The sequence below is a fragment of the Danio aesculapii genome, chromosome 19 (assembly GCF_903798145.1).
Source record: "Danio aesculapii chromosome 19, fDanAes4.1, whole genome shotgun sequence".
NCBI classification, from domain to species: Eukaryota; Metazoa; Chordata; class Actinopteri; order Cypriniformes; family Danionidae; genus Danio; species Danio aesculapii.
This window is the reverse complement of record NC_079453.1, coordinates 43,328,476-43,349,373: the sequence shown is the minus strand read 5'-3', so window position 1 is coordinate 43,349,373 and position 20,898 is coordinate 43,328,476. Positions and strand designations below refer to the sequence as shown.

The following is a 20,898-nucleotide window of genomic DNA, read 5'->3' as shown; positions in this document are numbered from 1 at the left end:
CCACTTTAATGCATCTATATTAAACAAACTGGATTAATGTAACCATTTTAAAGAGAAGAGCATGTTTTTTATAGTTTTTAGCACAAGGGTGCTGCCATCATGGAAACTGGCTGTGTCTGACATCACGGGGTTGGTTCTGTTCCCTCAGCTGAACATATACAGTTGAAGTAATGGACTGAACCCGGAGACAGCCTCAATGCGTGATGTTGTGGATGTGCATCGCAGAGCTCTTCACTTTTTTATTTCTCTTTTTTTACCTTTTCATTGAATGCACTTTTGTCCACTCTCTCACGCTGGTCCAGCACTGCCTGATGAGGAGATTTACATTCAGACTAAGGATACAATGATTAAAATGATACATGACTTCACGCTTTACTAAGTCACGTCTTTGTATATTTTGTATTATTATTATTATTATTATTATTATTATTATTATTATTATTATTATGTCAATACATATTCCCTTTTCAAGTCGATAAACTCGATCTAACATGTATAAAGGATGTAAAAACCTGCCATGTGAAAAACAGCGCCAATCTTAGTTTGGTTTGAACACGAAAACCCAGACAGGCAGTCAGGCAGTGTAACACAAAGAGTGGACAAAATTGCATCAAATAATCGGTACAAAAAATAAAAATAGAATAAATATATTTGTATTTATTTGTTCAGTCCATTACTTCCACTGTATCTGTTCAGATGAGGGAACGGAACCAACACCGTGACGTCAGACACAGCGATATTCCAAGATTTTAATTTTTACATTTTTAATTTTCATTATATTTACAAAATAATGACTGCTTCAGTTCCACTTTAAATCAAGAAGCATTTTTAGACAAGCAAAACATTGTCTTGTTTTAAGAAAAAAAATGTTACAATAAAGTGAGTTTTTCCCTAAAATATTCTGCCAATGGAGTAAGAAAAATAATCTTATGTCAAAAGTAAAAAAACTAGATTATTTTGTGTACCCATTCTCAGATTATTTAGCTTGTTTTAAGGAAAAACTCACTTAATTTAGATATTTTTTATTAAAATAAGACATTTTTTTTGCTTGTCTAGAAAATGCTTCTTGATTTAAGAATTTTTAGATATTTGGACTAGAAACAAGACAAAAAAATTAAAGAAAAAAAAGCCTTTTCTTGCAGTGCATTGACTTCCATAGTAGGAAAAACAAATCCTGTGAAAGTCAATGGTTACAGCTTTCTTTAAAAAAATCTTTCTGTTCAACAGAAGAAAGAAAGTCAATCAGGTTTGGAACAAGTAAAAGACGAGTAAATAATAAATTTGGGTGAACATTAGTTAGTTGGCTTTAGTTTTGGGTGAACAATCCCTTTGTATCTTGACAAATATTATATCTCATTTTGACTTATAGCGTGTATGTAAAATAGTATTTCCTGAGAATTTTCTTATTGTACTCCGGCAAGACATGTTAGTTCTCTTCTAATCACATTATTTAGCGAGTTCCCAGCCATCCTGGCGGCCTTATATGAACTGGTCCCATTTTCACCAAGGTAATGACATTTGACAGTCAAATTGGAAGCACTTCAATCAAGATCGGGATCATTGAACAGCCTGTTATGTCAAATTGTTTTGTCATTCACTTAATCTCCGGGCCTAGAATTGAAGCTGGACCGTGTGTTTAGATGTTTTGTACATCATAATTTTAGGCTGATAATTACAGTTGAACAAATCACTCAAGTGTCAAGTGTTCACAATGAAAATATGTGCTACCTTTTTTTGTTTGGCGACGAGAAGCAGTAATCAGCGAGTGATACCCTCTCATCATTCAATAATGTAATATCAGGCTGGTGGAGTGAAGTGTCCACAATATGGACGCTTGTAAGTCTGTTTGTCTCCATCAGGTTGATCTCCTTCCAGGAGTTTCTGGCTTTTGAGTCGGTGCTGTGCGCTCCGGATGCTCTCTTCATGGTCGCCTTCCAGCTCTTTGACAAAACTGGAAATGGCATTGCCACTTTTGGTAAGTGCACACACTCTTTATAAAGCCATATTCAGAATGGGATGAGCTGAGTTTGAAGTTGTGATGTTGATAAAAGTTCACCTGTGACTGTGCATGTTCTGTATACAAGCATACAACAGCCTGTAGATAGGACAATTATCTATATTAGTAAACAGAGCAGCTCAATCTATTGATTATCAATGAGTAAGTTTACATGGACATCAATAATTCAATTTTAATACGATTAAGACAATACTGTAAATAGGATTCTACCATGTAAACAGCGATTTTTGATTAATTTAATCTGATTAAGGTCATAATCAAACTAAAGAGAAATCAAATTAAGGCACGTGGAGTATGCCGATTTTATCGCATTATTAAAGTGCAGTACAAACATGTAAACACCTCAATTAAACTGTTATCGTCATGTAGGACTTTTTGCCATGTTTTTGTGACAGGATAGTCTATGCACACGGCTGTTTGACACAATTCTTTGCACCTACCGAGTCAGTGAAGACCACAGACACCTGCATTGTGAAATGCGTTTTTTTTTTCTTCTATTCAGCATGCGGTATGAAATTCCATTAAAACAGCACTCTTCCAGCAGTTCAAACTCGCGTCCAAAATCTCTTTTGTCATGGGGGCATGCATGAAATGTTCCCGAATGAAAGTGAAAGTGTCAGACTGCAGTTAAAGTTGACAAATTAAAAATGAAACACCTGAAATTACATGAAACTCCAGAGGAAACATGGAGAGCGTGGTGACATAATGATGTTAATCGAATTATGTGCTATAACATGTAACACAGGATCATGAAAGGAACATTCAAAAAGCAACTCATGTAAATACCTTAATCATGTTAGTGTCTTATTCAGATTAAGGCTAATAATTCGATTACTGATGTCCATGTAAACGTAGTCAATGCGTACGTTTACGTGGACACCAATAATCCGATTTTAATGCAATTAAGACAATACTCTGATTAAGAGTCTACCATGTAAACATTGATTTTTGATTCATTTAATTCGATTAAGGTCATAGTCGAAGTAAACAGAAATGGAATTAAGACATGTGGAGTAAGCCGATTTTAGTGCAGTACAGACATGTAAACACTGCAATCAAACTAATAACGTCGTGTAGGATTTTCACCCCATTTTTTGCGACAGGATAGTCTATACATGTGGCTGTTTGACACTATTCTCTACACCTACTGAGTTAGTGAAGGACCACAGACCCCTGCATCACAAAATGTGGAGGTTTTTTCCCATACGGCGTGAGGTATCAAATTCCATTAAAACAACACTGGTCCAGCAGTTCATACTCGCATCCAATATTTCAGTTTGTCACGAGGGGCATGCATGAAATGTACCTGAATGAAAGTGAAAGTGCCAAACTGCGGTTAAAGTCCACAAATTAAAAATGAAACACCTGAAATTGCATGAAACTCCAGAGGAATCCTAGATAGTGTGGTTACGTAATGACGTTAATTGAATTATGTGCTATAACATGTAAAACGGGATCATAAAAGAAACATTTAAAAAGCAACTCATGTAAATACCTTGATCATATTATTGTCTTAATTCAGATTAAGGCAAATAATTTGTTTACTGATGTCCATGTAAACATAGTCAACTATTAAAGCTAAGCCACAGAACGCCTTGTGTTGCTGTGAACTTACTACAGTCTATAGAGTTTAATGCACTTCATTTAGTTTTTTGGATTTGATTTTTGTTTTGGGGTTTTGTTTTTGTCATTTTGCTTTGTTGCTTGTGTTTTGTTACAGATTTTGGTTTGTTTTGGATATATGACTTGCTTTTTGTTTTTGGATTTTTTTTAATGTGTTTTATTTAGGATTTTTGTTTTGTTTTTGTTTTATAGATTCTAGCTGTTTGTTTTACTTTTTAGTTTCACTCTTTTGCCTTGCTTTTTGCTTTGTTTTGCCATTTTGATTGCTTTTTAGCTTTTAGCTTTTTGTTTTATGTTTTTTTGTTTTATTTTGCTTTGCTTCTTGTGTTTTGTTTTGCCATTTAAACGATGTTTTTTTTCTCAATTTTTTTCTATCATTTTTGCTTTGCCTTTTGTTTTGTTATGGGCCTTTTGTTTTGTAATTTTTCTTTGCCTCTAGTTGTGTTTTGTTATAGCTTTTTGTTTTATTTTGACATTGACATGACATTTATGATGACATTTATTACATTTATGATTAATGATAAAATATACACTAAAGTTTGGGGTCAGTTTTTTTAATTATTAATTTTATTGAATAATTTACTTAAAATTATTCTGTTCATCAAGGGGACATTTTTTACATATAAATAAAAGATTATTAAATAGTTAAATACTAATTTATTAAAAAAAATTTTATTACTAATTGTTTGTAGTTTCAAATAAAATTATTACTCCAGTCATTGTTGCTTTTATTACTATTACCATTAATAATAATAATAATAATAATAATAGCAATAATAATAATAACAACAATAATATTTAATATTAACGTGATTTCTGAATGATCATGTGACTCTGAGTGTACTAGAGTAATTAAGCTGAAAATTCATCATTAAAATCACTGGAATACATGATTAAATAAAATAAAATTATAAACTACTTTTGAACAGTTATTTTATAGTGCAATAACATTTCACAATTTTACAATTTTTACTGTATTTTTGATTAAATAAAGGCAGCCTTGGTGAGCAGGAGAAGCTTATTTTAAAACACTTAAAAATCGCACTGGCCCCAAACTTTTGACCGATAGTGTATATATAGTAATATACTATCATGAAAAAGGTATTTATACTTTTATAATATTCATTAAACATGAATTTTTATATTCTGACTGATTTTATTAGCAATATAAAGGAAGTTTTATAGTATAACTCTAAATCCCCTAATGTTCACTGTCTTGAAAACAAGTCACTAATGTTAAGAAGTGTAATCTGATTGCTTGTTCAGACAGACCGACTCCTGTCTCTTTGTGAAGTACTACAGGATCAGCAAATGTAAAACTCTTTATCAGGCACTGTCAGGATCTTTAACAGCACATAGTGGACATCAGTATCATCTTACTCCATACATTCATTGCTGTTATTTGGTTCCAGACAAGATAGCACAAAGGATAGTAATGCAGCAATAATATGAGTAACTTGCTTTTGCAGTTGCGAAAGAACTTGGCACAAGAAGAATGAATGTGTGTTTTTCATGCGTTAAATTTCCCTAATTGACTTAAATAGTCTAATTTGCCTTTTGTAGGTGAGACATGTCAGATCAGCTCATTTCACATGCACTACCCAAAGTGCCTAGGCGGAGAGAATGAGACTTTCATCAACCTGTTTCAGTCAATAGGGAATAAGATCAGATAAACGCACGCACATATGCATGTTTCATATTCAAATGACTCTGTTTATTTAGCTGGGATGTTTCTTTGCCGTTCAAAGGTCTCCTGTTGCGCATGTCGTCAGTTTTTATGTCTGTCTTGAGCTGTAATGAGAACGTATAGGCAGTATTTGTCTCATACACCTGTTTTTCAGCCGCTGCAATTACGTCAACATAAATAGCAAATAACTTCTGACTAAGATTATGGTCATGTCAGAGTCACTTTATTGTGATGCACTACAGAGAGCAGGAAAATGAAATGCCGCTCTGTGTTAAAGCGAGCAGGAGACTCCCGTTTATAACCCTCTTAATGTCATTAAAAGCGTTAAAGGTCTCTCGCTGTTACATTAAACAGTCTTTTTTTCACCATTTAATAAACCCTGTCATTGCAAGTCACATTATGAAGGGTTATTTTTTAAGGGTTTGGAAAATTTAGGTCTTAATTAATGAGTGACTAGTTTTTTTTTTCATTTTCTACCTCCTTCAACTTCAATTATGTGAATTAGAGGTAATAAACTTGCAGGCTGCCATGCGACTCCAAAGTGATATAAAGAGAGAAGGACAAGAGACGTGTTGACAGCTTCATAAACACTGATAAAACGAAGGTCTGGAGTAACTCCACAGTGGAACTCTGTTGTAATGCAGTATAAAAAGTATAATAATTTGTAATAAATGGGAAAACCTGTCGAGCTGTTACACTCAGTTAGGAATGGTCCTCTGCAATGCATTGAAAACTAACTTTAATGTCATTTTTAATGTGTATATTTTTACCACTTCTGTTTTGGGTTGTACAAAATGTGTTTCAAATATCCTCTGTATAATATATGGAACTGTTACTTGAACATGAATGCTTTTGTTTTGATGAATGGTACAAGTTTGTTTTAACACAAGCACTTTTGAATACAAAATGTTAAATATGTTTAATATTGGCTTTGTGACTTACAATGTTAAATGTTCCTTATTTGCTAAATATTAGTTTAATGTTATAAAAAGCGTTCTGAAGCATCAAACAATGAATGAACGCATCAAAACATCATCTAAAATGTAATTCGATGTGATAAAATGTTGATAGGGTGTCACGTTGGCGCAGTGGGTAGCACGATCACCTCACAGCAAGAAGGTCTCTGGTTCCAGCACCGACTGGGTCAGTTGGTACGTCTGTGTGGAGTTTGCATGTTCTCCCAGAGTTCATGTGGGTTTCGTCCGGGTGCTCCGGTTTCCGCCACAGTCCAAAGACATGCGGTATAGGTGAATTGAATAAGCTAAATTGTCCGTAGTGTGTGTGTGTGAATGCAAGAGTGTGTGGGTGTTTCCCAGTGTTGGGTTGCGGCTGGAAGGGCATCCGCTGCGTAAAACGTGCTGGATAAGTTGGTGGGTCATTCTACTGTGGCGACCCATGATTAATAAAGGGACTAAGCTAAAAGGAATTGAATGAATGAAAATGTTGGTAATGAAATGTTTGTAAGGCGCATTTTGTGCAAGAATCAATTACAAGTTTTTATATAAAATAATAAAATAATTACAAAGTTGTGCTTTAAATAATTAAATGAAATCCATTAATCAACAAGAAGTTTTTAATTATTTGAAATATAGCAGGATATAATATAATCACTTATTATTTTATATATATTTAATAAGTAAAGGTCAAAATTAGTATGTTTAATTTTAGGGATATATTCTAGTTTTATAAAAATATCTGGAGCATTAATTCCTATTTTTTGACATTGTATTTTTTTTTTACAAACGTTATTTAAAACATTAAACTAGACTTTTTACTTATAATTCAAATGCTTTCTATGTTTTTAAAATAAATGTTTGTAAATTTAACACCCAAATTACATTACTTAAATAAGCGAGTAAACCCATTGTAACTTGGAACTGTTAAGTCAACAACTTAATTTTTATAATTATACATGTACCTTGTTAAAAATGCTGGATTCCACACAATTCCTTCATGCTATCCCAACACAAATTGAGTAAGTTAACCTAATCATTTTTACAAATTTAAGGGGATTGAACATAAACCAATTAAGTTGTCCCAAAAACCCCATAGAAATTGTGTTGTTTCAACTTTTAATTAACCTATACCGCATGTCTTTGGACTGTGGGGGAAACCGGAGAACCCGGAGGACTCCACACAGAAATTCCAGCTAGCCCAGCCGGGACTCGAACCAGCGACCTTCTTGCTGTGAGGCAACAGTGCTAACTACTGAGCCATTGTGCCACCCAGTATAGTTCCTTTACTCAATTTAAAGACAATAACTGCGTCCCAAATGGCACACTATACATTTATGCACTAAGTAATTATGCACTTACACACTCAACAGTATAGTATATGAATGTAGTGTCATCCCAAATGGAACACTAAAGTTTTTTTTTACTAAGCAGAAATTCAAACTGTTTTCCAGATGATGTTTGTCGGTTTCCAAATTAGTGAAATAAATGACTATACTACCACATAATACCTGCCATGAGTATAAACGCATTCACCATCGGGAGGCGGTATATAATCACTCTCGAGGGAGAATTTTGCTTTCACAATCCAAAATAAATAAAGTAATTCAACATCACTGCCTGAAAGCTTCGCCCCTTCTGCTACGTGAGCAAAGCAGTGGTCGTTGAGTTCGTGATATGTCCAAGGCTGCGTGTGAAATCGCTTGCTACTCTGTAGTTACTGCATTTAAATACTATGTGAATTTAAATACTACTAGTACTACTCGTCCGTTAGAAAAGTATGTTCTATACAGAATGAATGTGAGTAATAGGAATGGAACTACTCGTACTACTTCCGCCAATTTGTCATCATCACCTGACCAACCCGCGTCAGTTGTGTCGCTTTATTCCCATTCATAAATTCTTTCATGGTGCATTATGGGATAGTGTAGCGTCCATCGGATGCTCACTTCAGAATCTAGTAGTAGTAAGTCATCCGGGTACTTCTCGCATACAGTTTTTCGAATTCTGTGAATTTGGACGTACTGCTCGGAGGTATACTATTTTTAGCATACTATATAGCATGGAAGTATGCGTTTTCGGATGCAGTGCAACATTCTACACTTCATTTTAACGGTTAAATAAGTGCATCATCTGGGTATTTTAAGTGCACTTATTCTTTTTAGAATTTCAGTGTGAATGCACTACCTGCACTATTTATACTACAAAATGGCGTAGAAAAGTGCATGAGTATGATGAGTATGCGATTTTGGACACACCTAATGGGTTTACTCACCTAATTTTAAGTAAAGTCAACTAATCAGTGTATCTGACACCTCTTTGTTTCTAAATAACTTCACCCTTATTTTGACCGTTACCATCATTAAAATCGCACAATGCATGTTTTGTAACTCAATCCACCAACAATGCGATTTCTAAAACCAGCTTATCTCTAATTTCAGAGGATGTGAAACAAGTTTTCGCTCAGACCACAATTCACCAGCACATCCCCTTTAACTGGAACTCCGAATTTGTTCAGCTTCACTTCGGCGCCGACAGGAAGAAGCACCTGAACTACGGGGAGTTCACTCAGTTTCTGCTGGTGAGTTTGACTGCTGTCTAATTTCTCTCTGATCCACTTTGCCCCCCATGTACACCAAAACATGCTCGCTTTCATACTGTCCCCGTCACGCACTTCCCTTCACTGCCACAGAGCGCAGATCGATGTAATGTCTTGTTTGCTATATTCCGTGCCCGGTCTCGTCTAGATTGACACACAGTTCTGGGCAGCGTTTCCAGCAGCACAATGAGGCATATTGACCTAGTTAGTCATTAATGAAACACTGGAGTTATATTCCGACGCCAGCATTTGTTTCTCATTAGCTGACGTAACCCCAGTGCAGTCTAGCGATTCCCACTAAAACAGGTAAAGAAGAATAGCAGTATTCCTTTTGTATTTGTGGCGTGCAAGACATTTTCCAATATAGCGTCTAGACCTGAGAGTGGGCAGAGCGGGTGCGAGGGGTCGTCCATGCCAAGTCTGCATCAACGCTCGCTATATCTGAATGAGCTTTTTATATTAAACTTAACTTGGACCAGATGGGTTTTTGGAAACGGCGAGAAACACGCAGATATTGTGTTTGTGGCCAAGACGGGATTCATTTTGTTTTTGGAACTCGAAAATGATGAAAAAACACATTTCCTGTTTCATTTATTTCATTTTCTTTGAATTGGCAACTTAAAAAAAAATAAATGGTCGTTCGGAGTCATTTTAAAATCCATGAGAGTAATTTGAAAATCCATGAAAGTAAACTGTTAGATTGCATTATTTGCTTCAGCAGTCACACAATGTCATGCAGCGGTGTAAAAATTTGAGGTAGAGCTGATTTTACACACATGAAATTAGACTTACTGCAAATTTGTGTGTGTGTAAATACAGGTTGAAGCCCCTGTTTTAAGTTTTAAACATAATTTTAATAACTAATTTCTAATACTGATTTGATGACATTACATAATATTTTACTAGAAACTTTTCAAGATACTAGTATTCAGCTTAAAGTGACATTTAAAGGTTTAAATAGGTTAATTAGGGAAGTTAGGATAATGAGGCAAATTATTGTATGAAAGAGGTTTGTTCTGTAGACAATTGAAAACAAAAATGCTTAAGGGGCTAATAATCTAAATTTAAGGTGCTGTTTGTAATTTTAACTCTTCTAAAGCATAAAAAATAATATGTTTACAGATATTTAAAAAAAGATGCAGATCTTGTTTATCTGAAAAACTATGCTAAAGTCAGATATTCTGCTTTGAAAATGTGATCCGCAACCTCTGTTTTTGTTTTGGTCCTTTTAACCCGCCCAATGCCAGTTTAGCCAATTATATTTCAGCACATTAATGTTTATTAATGTGAATTGCCCCTGTAAACAAATAAACTAAACTAAAACAGAAACTTAAAACCCATACTGTGAGGCTTACCAGCAGGCATAGGACATCACCTTGATGTCAGATTGACATTGTACCCCAATGTCGCGGGGACGTTACATTTACAAATGAAAATCGGGCTGACGTCAGAACCCATTGTCAGGTCAACGTCAATGTCTAATGTCCAACCTAAAATCAACCAAATATCAACATCTAATGATGTTACAGGTTGACGTTGTGTGGACGTTACCACTATGATGTCTATCAGATGTTGGATATTGGTTGCTATACCTGACGAATGAATGTCAGTATTTGACTTCAATATGACGTTGGTTTAAGATGTTGACTTGTTGTTGGATTTTGGTCACTTTCTAACACAACCTAAAATCAACCAAATATCAATGTCAGTTGACGTCATTACTGGATGTCAAAATAACGTAGTCCTTAGACGCTGGTTAGACATTGAATTTTGGTCACAAAAATCGTCATAACCTAAATCTAACCTAATATTAACATCTTATGACGTTGTGTGACTGATGGGTGGATCCAAACTGTGAGTAGTTCATGACACCTCTAGTAAAAAAAATCACCTAGCAGATTCACATATGACAAACAAGTTACAGATTCACATGTACAGTCTCATTGAAACCCACACAATTATTTTCCTTTCCTTTATGAGTGGATGCTTTCCAACACTGACTTCACGTCAGCATGACCACCTACAATACAACATGTCGGAAATCTGGCTGCGTTGTCAGAAATGCTATTACTGTCATAACCAAAGATCCAGCATCCTGCAATTTCTCTAACCTGAACATCGATGATGAGATCTTTAAGAGTCGTCCGATATTCTGGTTTAAATGTGCTATTTAATGCCAGCAGCGCTCGAGCTGAAATAATTGACCCAAGCAGAGGTGGCTCATCAACTGTTTTTTATTTGAATCCAAAGACAATTAAAGGCACAATAAATGCCATGGTGGTTTCAATATTGGCTTTTCGGAGGTTCTGTTCTTCTCCTCCCTAAATAAAAACCATGCTTTTCAAACACTCACAGTTGCAGTAATTTAAGGTTTTAAGAGACTAACTGTAAACTGTAAGGTTCAGAGCCACAATTATTATGCAATTCCACATGCTTGCGGCTGAAGCAACACAATGCTGGATCAACTGCAGCCAGATATTATTTTCCTCTACCTCGGCTCTTGTTTTTATTTATTTACTGTGCTACTGGCATTTCCGTTTGGCTTAAAACATAGTTTGTGTGTCGGCGAAAGGCATGCACAAGACTAAATAGGATTTTCCTTGTTTTTCCAGCATCTGCTTTGACTTGATTTATAAATATTCAAATGTGAAAAATAGGTTAATGACAGTGAAATTGCCGACAACTGTATTGTTGCTGTATTTTTATGAGGACAGTGACATTTCTATAATATCAGAAATAGGTTAGCATGGAGTCTGACATTCAAAGCTTTGACATTTTCACTAATAGTGTTTTTTTGCTTCCATAAGAAGACACGTCCGTTCACACAACAGACCTATATTTCCAGTTTTTTGTACTGGTGGTTCAATTATGTGGAGATGTGAGAGAGAAAAACAACTCTCTTTAAAAGCCTGTGATGTGTACTAAAGTCATTCTCATCTCCTGATGTGATACCACAACTGTTTTGCAAATGCACAATTGACTAAACGTCTTTCTGTCAGATGTCTTAAAGCAAATTTGAAATAAACAAAGATGTAAGATAAATACAGTAAGGTTTATTAGGTAGCGGATTAAGTTGCATTGACAAACAATGAAAACCACTTTTTTTATTGTGTTTATTAATAATATAGAAGGATTACAAAGGATTACCTAATAAGATTTTATGAAAATATCAGGGAAATGTCATGAACTAATACTTTATGTTAAGCTGCTTTGACACAATCTACATTGTAAAAGCGCTACAGAAATAAAGATGAATTGAAATGGAATTGAATTTTTGCTTTAATAAATACATAAATAAGATTATTTTAAACATAATGAAATGTATTTTTGATCCATAAAAGCAACTATTAGCTCTTGCACTAATAATACAAATAATTTGTAAAAAAAAAATATATATATATTATATATTTTAGACTAAACAGTTTGACGCATTTTGATTTAGATCAACACTCAAAAATGATTTTGTTGCTTGTTGAAACTACTTATTTAAAATGAGCTGAAACAACACAATTCTTGAGATTTTTGGCACAACTTAATTGTTTCATTTTCAATCTACTTAAATTTTAAGTTAACTCAATCGATTTGTGTTGGGACAACATGAGTGAATTGAGTTACACCCAGCATTTTTTACAATGAATGCACTGTAAAACATTCTGGGTTCCACACAATTTCTTCATGTTGTCCCAACACAAATCGATGAAGTTAACTTAATAGTTTTTTTACTAAATTAAGTAGAACATAAAACAATTAAGTTGTCCCTAAGAAAATCTCAAGAATTGTGTTGTTTCAGCTTATTTTAAATAAGTAGTTCAAACAACCAGCAAAAGTCATGTTTTTCAGTGTGCACAGGGTTCATTTAATTTATGATGTATGTTTATTAATTGTTAAATTATAAAATCATGGTAACACTTTACAATAAAGTTTAATTTGGTAACACGAACTAACAATGAACAACCCTTTTACAGCAGACATTAATGTTAAGGCAAATTTTTACATTTGTAGAATTTTAAAATTTTATGAAAATATCAGGGAAATGTCATGAACTAATACTTTATGTTAAGCTGCTTTGACACAATCTACATTGTAAAAGCGCTACAGAAATAAAGATGAATTGAAATTGAATTGAATTTTTGCTTTAATAAATACATAAATAAGATTATTTTAAACATAATGAAATGTATTTTTGATCCATGAAAGCAACTATTAGCTCTTGCACTAATAATGCAAATAATTTGTAAATAAAAATATATATTATTTATTGTAGACTAAACAGTTTGACGCATTTTGATTTAGATCAACACTCAAAAATGATTTTGTTGCTTGTTTAAACTACTTATTTAAAATGAGCTGAAACAACACAATTCTTGAGATTTTTGGCACAACTTAATTTTCATTTTCAATCTACTTAAATTTTTAAGTTAATTTAATCGATTTGTGTTGGGACAACATGAATGAATTGAGTGAAACCCAGCATTTTTTACAATGAATGCACTGTAAAACATTCTGGGTTCCACACAATTTCTTCATGTTGTCCCAACACAAATCGTTGAAGTTAACTTAATCGTTTTTTTACTAAATTAAGTAGAACATAAAACAATTAAGTTGTCCCTAAGAAAATCTCAAGAATTGTGTTGTTTCAGCTTATTTTAAATAAGTAGTTTAAACAACCAGCAAAAGTCATGTTTTTCAATGTGCACAGGGTTCATTTAATTTATGATGTATGTTTATTAATTGTTAACTTATAAAATCATGGTAACACTTTACAGTAAAGTTTAATTTGGTAACACGAACTAACAACGAACAACCCTTTTACAGCATACATTAATGGTAATGCTAATTTTTACATTTGTAGAATTTAAAAATCAAAAGATGTATTGGAGATCATTAGATAATGCACAAAAACTAAAATGAAGAGTTTTAATGAACTTAACATTAACAAATGATTAGAAATGAGCAAACACAGATAATCAATTTTAGAATTGTTCAGAAATCTTTTTTTTTTTCGCAGCTGAACTCTTCAATACTCAACATAAAAGCATGATTTCTGAGAGCTCCAGTGTTTGTTATTTTCATAAAACATGTTTTTAAACTCTTCAATGCACAACATAAAAACATGTTAAATGAAAACATGAAACATGTTAACAATGAAAATAACAATAAAAAACGTTGCAATTAAACTAAAGAAACATGTTTTTCATTGGCATTTCGTGTTAACAAATGCATTAATGAATGCTAAAAACAATAAATTTTAATCTTATTGTAAAGAGTTACCATAATCTTCATTCATTCATTCTCAGTATTCTTTTCGGCTTTATTAATCAGGGGTCGCTACAGCAGAATGAACCACCATCATAATCTTCATATTGACATTTTTTCAGCAATCTGAAGCTGTGTTTATTTTTTTAAAACAATGCATTTCAACATAATGAAAACCAGCTGTGCAGCACGCACCTCACTTGGTTTATGTTCTAAAATCACATGCATGTAATAAATCAAGTGTCTGTTTGTTTTCGGCAGTACGAATCACTCCAATCCAGCAATGGCAACACTCAAACACTGACCATCGTTCACTGTGTTGCAGGAGATGCAGCTCGAACACGCCAGACAGGCTTTTGTGCAGCGGGACAGGGCCAAATCAGGCACCATCACCGCCCTGGACTTCAGGGACATCATGGTGACCATCAGACCCCACATGCTCACTCCGTTTGTGGAGGAAAGCCTAGTCGCTGTGAGTTTTTCAGTCAGGGTTTTTACTGTATGAGACTTTAATTTCACATAAGGTTGAATTATTAGCCTCCCTGTATATTTTTTAGCCAATTTCTGTATAACGGAAAGATTTTTTCAACACATTTCTAATCATAATAGTTTTAATAACTGATTTCTAATAACTGATTTCTTCTGTCTTTGCCATGATTTTACAAGACATTTTTAAGAATATTCAGCTTCAAGTGACATTTAAAGGCTTAACTAGGTTAATTAGGTTCATCAGGCAAGTCTAAATTGTATAATGATGGTTTGTTCTGTAGACAGTCGAATATAAAAATATATTGCTTAAGAGGGCTGATATTATTGACCTTAAAATGGTTTTAAATAAATGAAGAACTGCTTTTATTCTAGCTGAAATAAAACAAATAAAACCTTCTCCAGAAGAAAAAATATTATAGGAATTACTGTGAAAATTTCCTTGCTCTGTTAAACATAATTTGGGAAATATTTAAAAGAGAATAAAATTCACAGGAGGGCTAATAATTCTGACTTCAACTGCATAAGCCCCACTGGGAGATATTTGTTTGCAAGGTGTTTGTGCGTGAGAGGTCTGCTTTTTTGCAAACTCTCTCATTTTCTCCACAGTTTGTGCCTCATAAACCTTGGGATTCTGGGAGATGTTTGTAAACACTCCGTTTTGGAACCATTAGAAATAAATTAAAGACGATGCGCCAGTCTATACACTCAATCCTCTAATTTAGATGCCTTGCAAAACAGGACTGGAGGTATAAACACTTTATCCTATCTACATAAAGGTTTATACTTTTTTGCGGCCGGGTTTATGCAGGGTTTTTACAAATGACGTGTTGGTTAAGGAAACTTCAGAGCTGGTCGGATTTTTTTTTTTTTTGTGGTCTCTTCAGGTAGAAACATCATTTCTGCAAAGCACACAGCGCCATCTAGTGTGAGATGATCTATAATTTATCAGGCTTGAAAATGACTGTGTTTGCTCTTTCTGACTTACTGCACTGAATGTATTTGAAAAATGTTGAAAAGTTCAAATCCTTCAGGGGTTAGTTCACCCAAAAATAAAATTTTGTCATTGTTTACTTGTTTCAAACATGTTTGACTATCTTTCTTCTGTTGAACATAACTGAAGATCATTTGAAAAAAACCTGTAACCATTGACTTTCTTAGTATTTGTTTTTCCTTCTGTGAAAGTCAATTCTTACAGGTTTATTACAGAGCATTCTTCAAAACTATGATGAGTTGAACACAAATTAAGATATTTTGAAGAATGCTCTTTAATAAACCTGTAACCATTGACTTTCATAGTATTTGTTTTTCCAACTGTCAAAGTCAGTGGTTACAGGTTTATTACAGAGCATTCTTCAAAACTATGATGAGTTGAACACAAATCAAGAGATTTTGAAGAATGCTCTGTAATAAACCTGTAACCATTGACTTTCATAGTATTTGTTTTTTCTAATGTAAAATTCAATGGTTACAGGTTTATTACAGAGCATTCTTCAAATTATCTTAATTTGTGTTCAACTCATCATAGTTTTGAAAAATGCTCTGTAATACACCTGTAACCATTGACTTTCATAGTATTTATTTTTTCTCATGTCAAATTCAATGGTTACAGGTTTATTACAGAGCATTCTTCAAAATATCTTAATTTGTGTTCAATTTATCATAGTTTTGAAGAATGCTCTGTAATAAATCTGTAACCATTGGCTTTCATAGTATTTGTTTTTCCTACTGTGAAAGTCAATTCTTACAGGTTTATTACAGAGCATTCTTCAAAAGTAGAATGAGTTGAACACAAATTAAGATATTTTGAAGAATGTTCTGTAATAAACCTGTAACCATTGACTTTCATAGTATTTGTTTCTCCTACTGTGAAAGTCAATGGTTACAGGTTTATTACAGAGCATTCTTCAAAACTATGATGAGTTGAACACAAATTAAGATATTTTGAAGAATGCTCTGTAATAAACCTGTAACCATTGAATTTGATATTAGGAAAAGCCAATACTATGAAAATCAATGGTTACAGGTTTATTACAGAGCATTCTTCAAAATATCTTAAATTGTGTTCGACTCCTCATAGTTTTGAAGAATTCTCTGTAATAAACCTGTAACCATTGACTTTCACAGTAGGAAAAACAAATACTATGAAAGTCAATGGTTACAGGTTTATTACAGAGCATTCTTCAAAATATCTTAATTTGTGTTCAACTTATCATAGTTTTGAAGAATGCTCTGTAATAAACCTGTAATAAACCTGTAACCATTGACTTTATTAGTATTTCTTATATTTGTTTTTACTACTGTGAAAGTCAATTCTTACAGGTTTGTTACAGGTTTATTACAGAGCATTCTTCAAAACTATGATAAGTTGAACACAAATTAAGATATTTTGAAGAATGCTCTGTAATAAATCTGTAACTATTGAATTTCATAGTATTTGTTTTTCCTACTGTGAAAGTCAATGGTTACAGTTTTTTGAATATTTTAATTTGTGTTCAACTCATCATAGTTTTGAAGAATGCTCTGTAATAAACCTGTAACCATTGACTTTCATAGTATTTGTTTTTCCTACTGTGAAAGTACATTTAGCAAATTATAATTTCGAAACCAGGCATGATCAGACGGTCTATACCAGATGTCGAATTGGACATTCTAGGTTGACACATTCATATTTATTAAATAACGAAGAATCACCTAAATGTAATATCTGCCAGACTGCTCTCACCATCAAACATATTTTGTTGGAATGTAGAAGTTTAAATTCCGTTAGACAGGATTTTTATAAGGAGAGTACTTTGATGGACATTTTTAAAAACGTACCTCCAGGAAGAGTTTTACATTTTTTATCAAAAATAGATCTGAAAAACCATATTTAACTTTGAATAAATTTTTTGTAAATTTTATCTATTTATATTTTATATATTTGTCTAAGTAATTTATTTATTTATTTTTTTTATATAATACGAATTTGTTTTTATCATGTAATAGTTTAATGTATATACATTTGGCCACGAAATAGCCATAAGTTGCTGATGTGGCAATAAATATGTAATAATAATAACCTACTGTGAAAGTCAATGGTTACAGGTTTATTACAGAGAATTCTTCAAAACTATGATGAGTCGAACACAATTTAAGATATTTTGAAGAATGCTCTGTAATAAACCTGTAACCATTGACTTTCATAGTATTTGCTTTTCCTAATATCAAATTCAATGGGTACAGGTTTATTACAGAGCATTCTTCAAAATATCTTAATTTGTGTTCAACTTATCATAGTTTTGAAGAATGCTCTGTAATAAACCTGTAACCATTGACTTTCATAGTATTTGTTTTTCCTACTGTGAAAGTCAATGGTTACAGGTTTATTACAGGTTTATTAAATATCTTCATTTGTGTTCAACTCATCATGGTTTTAAACCACTTGAGGCTGAAAAAATTAGTCAAAATGTTCATTTTGAATAGGTCACACAGGCTAGTTTTTGTTTTGTTTCTTGCATTTTTTTCCTGAGCGGCAAACATTCTGTCAGATGCTATTTAAAGATTTACCTCATGTTAGTTTTCCACTTTATATGTCCCTCTTCTCATAAAACAGCTTAATTAAAAATGGCCCTGGAGCTGAAATTAGTAGTGTGCGTCTCTGCGAAACACATGTATTTATTTAGCACTCCGTGGGGTGGAAGTGCTAAAGATGTCGCCGCGCTGGAGCTCCATTCATGTTTGGCACTCAGTCGAATTCTCAGCTATTTATCACCTCTGTCCCTCATAAAAGGATGTCTTAGTGCAAATCTCTATGTGTGTTTGTGTGTGTGTGTGTGAATTTGCAGGCGGCCGGTGGCAGTACGGCGCATCAGGTCAGCTTTTCCTACTTTAATGGCTTCAACTCTTTGCTGAACAACATGGAGCTCATTAGGAAGATCTACACCACCCTGGCAGGCAACCGCAGAGATGTGGAAGTTACTAAAGGTTAGTGTTTTTTTTTTTTTCCTGTTTTGTTTTGACTTCATCCTTCCTCCTGGATTTGCCCCAAAAACACAAAAATACCCATAATGCATTTTTGCTGGTGAGTTTTACATGGATAATTTACTTCTAAGATGAATATAATTATAATAATGAAAAAAAACATTGCTCAAATTCTTTTGACTTTTTAGAAGTTTTAAAACTACATCATTCTTGTTCATTTCTTACATACTTTATAATTGTTTTCTTCACTTTTTAAACGTAATATTAGGTAGTTTTTAAGATATTTCTGTTTTCTTATATTTTATTTTTGAGTTTCCAAATACTTACGTAACATACATAATCTCTCACACAGAAAGAGACGTACAGATCTTGCATATGCTTAGTATTTTCTTCCCTTTAACAACAGCAACAACTATAAACAGTAAAACATGGGGAGCTACAAATCATATAGACACATATTATTACATTAGGAAGTTACAATTCAAGAAAAATTCTGGCATATTAGGACATCTTTTTTGTCATGCCCAAAACTTTTTGAGTTTTGGAGCGAAATTTTCAACTTCTACTCTGAGGCTTATTCTTGTGTCCTCGCTCCTGATCCAGCAATCGCTGTTTTTGGTTGGTCTGACTCACTTTGTGGGTTCAGTCATCAAATTAAAAAAGCTGTTCAATATGGAATGGTGTTAGCTAAAAAAGATATTATTTTTTTATGTAAAAAGGCATCAAAACCACTTTTTAAATGCTGGCTTTCAGAATTCTATACTATTTTACATTTAGAGAGACTAAGACACAATCTTTCTGATAACATTGCCGGCTTCGAAGCCACCTGGAAACCCTTTTTTAATTATTTGTCAAATTCCCAGGATAACAGTTTAAAGGTATAACCCTATTATCGTCTGCAAGATCACCATATTGCCTGCGCCCACTGGCTTAGATATATATGTTTAAAGTTGTTGACCCATATATAATATTGGAGGAACTGATGTAATAATGGTTTTAAAATCTTCTTTGGTTTTAAAGTCTTCTGTCTTTTTTTTTTTTTTTTCGTTGTTTTTTCTGTTTTCTCTTTATAATCGTTGTAGCTTTTGTATCGCTCTGTGTTGCTTTAAGAAAATAAAAATATAATATATAAAAAAAAAATTAAAACGGAATGAACCGCCAATTTATCCAGCATATGTTTTATGCAGCGGATGCCCTTCCAGTTGCAACCCAACACCGGGAAACACCCACTACACTTCGGTCAATTTAGCTTATTCAATTTACCTGCACCGCATGTCTTTGGACTGTGAGGGAAACTGGAGCAACCTGAGGAAACATGCAAAGAGAACATGCAAACTCCACACAGAAATGCCAACTGACCCAGCCGGGGCTAGAACCAGCGACCTTCTTGCTGTGATGCGATCGTGCTACCCACTGCGCCACCGTGTGACGCCCTCAATCAGACATTTCAACCAGAAAAAAAAAGATTTTTTTGTCATTTGTAATTTTGGTTACTAATTATTATTATTATTATTATTATTATTATTATTATTATTATTATTATATAAGTATTAGATATATTATTAATAAGGAGTCATAAAGCAATTTAATAAAATAAAAACTAACAATTCAGATTAATACACAGAAGTTAATACATTTGAAGATTAAATTAACCCTAAGTCATGAACTAGTATGATCTTTATATTTAAATAGTTTCTATAATCTGAATTAAGTTGCTTTTAACTTTACTTTGGAATATTATTTTCTGATTTCGCATATATCTTAAACCTTTTTAAAAATATATCTAAACAAATGAATACAATTGAAGACAAAATTATTAGCCTTCCAGTGAAATTTTTTAATTCTTTAAAATATTTAGATTTTATAATAATAATAACTAATTTATAACAACTAATTCATTTAGTATTATATTTTACTTCATATTGTTTAAGATAATAGTATTCAGCTTACAGTATAATTTAAAGGCTTAACAAGGTTAAACTAAGCTAAGTTAATTAGGTAAGTTGTTAAACAACAGAAGTTTGTTCTGTAGCTAATCAGGGGAGGAAATATATCTGTTGCCAGATATAGCTGACGGTTTCCAGCCCAAAAGATGTCCTAAAGGCTCAAAAAAATGCCCAAAATATTAGATTTATATATTTTTTATTTTAATTAATTTAAATCAGAAATTAGCATAGTTAATTTAATTGACTTTTTTGACCATACAGCAACCAACACCAACAGTCACACAACCACAATAATAAAATTAGAACATAACTGGATCACATCACAGCACTGCACTTATTGTTCTGTAGATTACACTACCTATTCAGCT

The 20,898-nt window shown here is 33.1% G+C and overlaps 1 protein-coding gene across 1 annotated transcript in view; it reads left to right on the top strand.

Moving 5' to 3' along the window:
* The window catches only part of LOC130246997 (electrogenic aspartate/glutamate antiporter SLC25A13, mitochondrial), a 97,075-nt gene that overhangs the window by 18,438 nt on the left and 57,739 nt on the right, over positions 1-20,898 (top strand). Inside the window, exons 4-7 of the mRNA XM_056480175.1 lie at positions 1,860-1,975; positions 8,722-8,861; positions 14,461-14,607; positions 18,449-18,587. Of these exons, the coding sequence (XP_056336150.1) occupies positions 1,860-1,975; positions 8,722-8,861; positions 14,461-14,607; positions 18,449-18,587 (542 nt within the window). The remainder of the gene's footprint in view (positions 1-1,859; positions 1,976-8,721; positions 8,862-14,460; positions 14,608-18,448; positions 18,588-20,898) is intronic.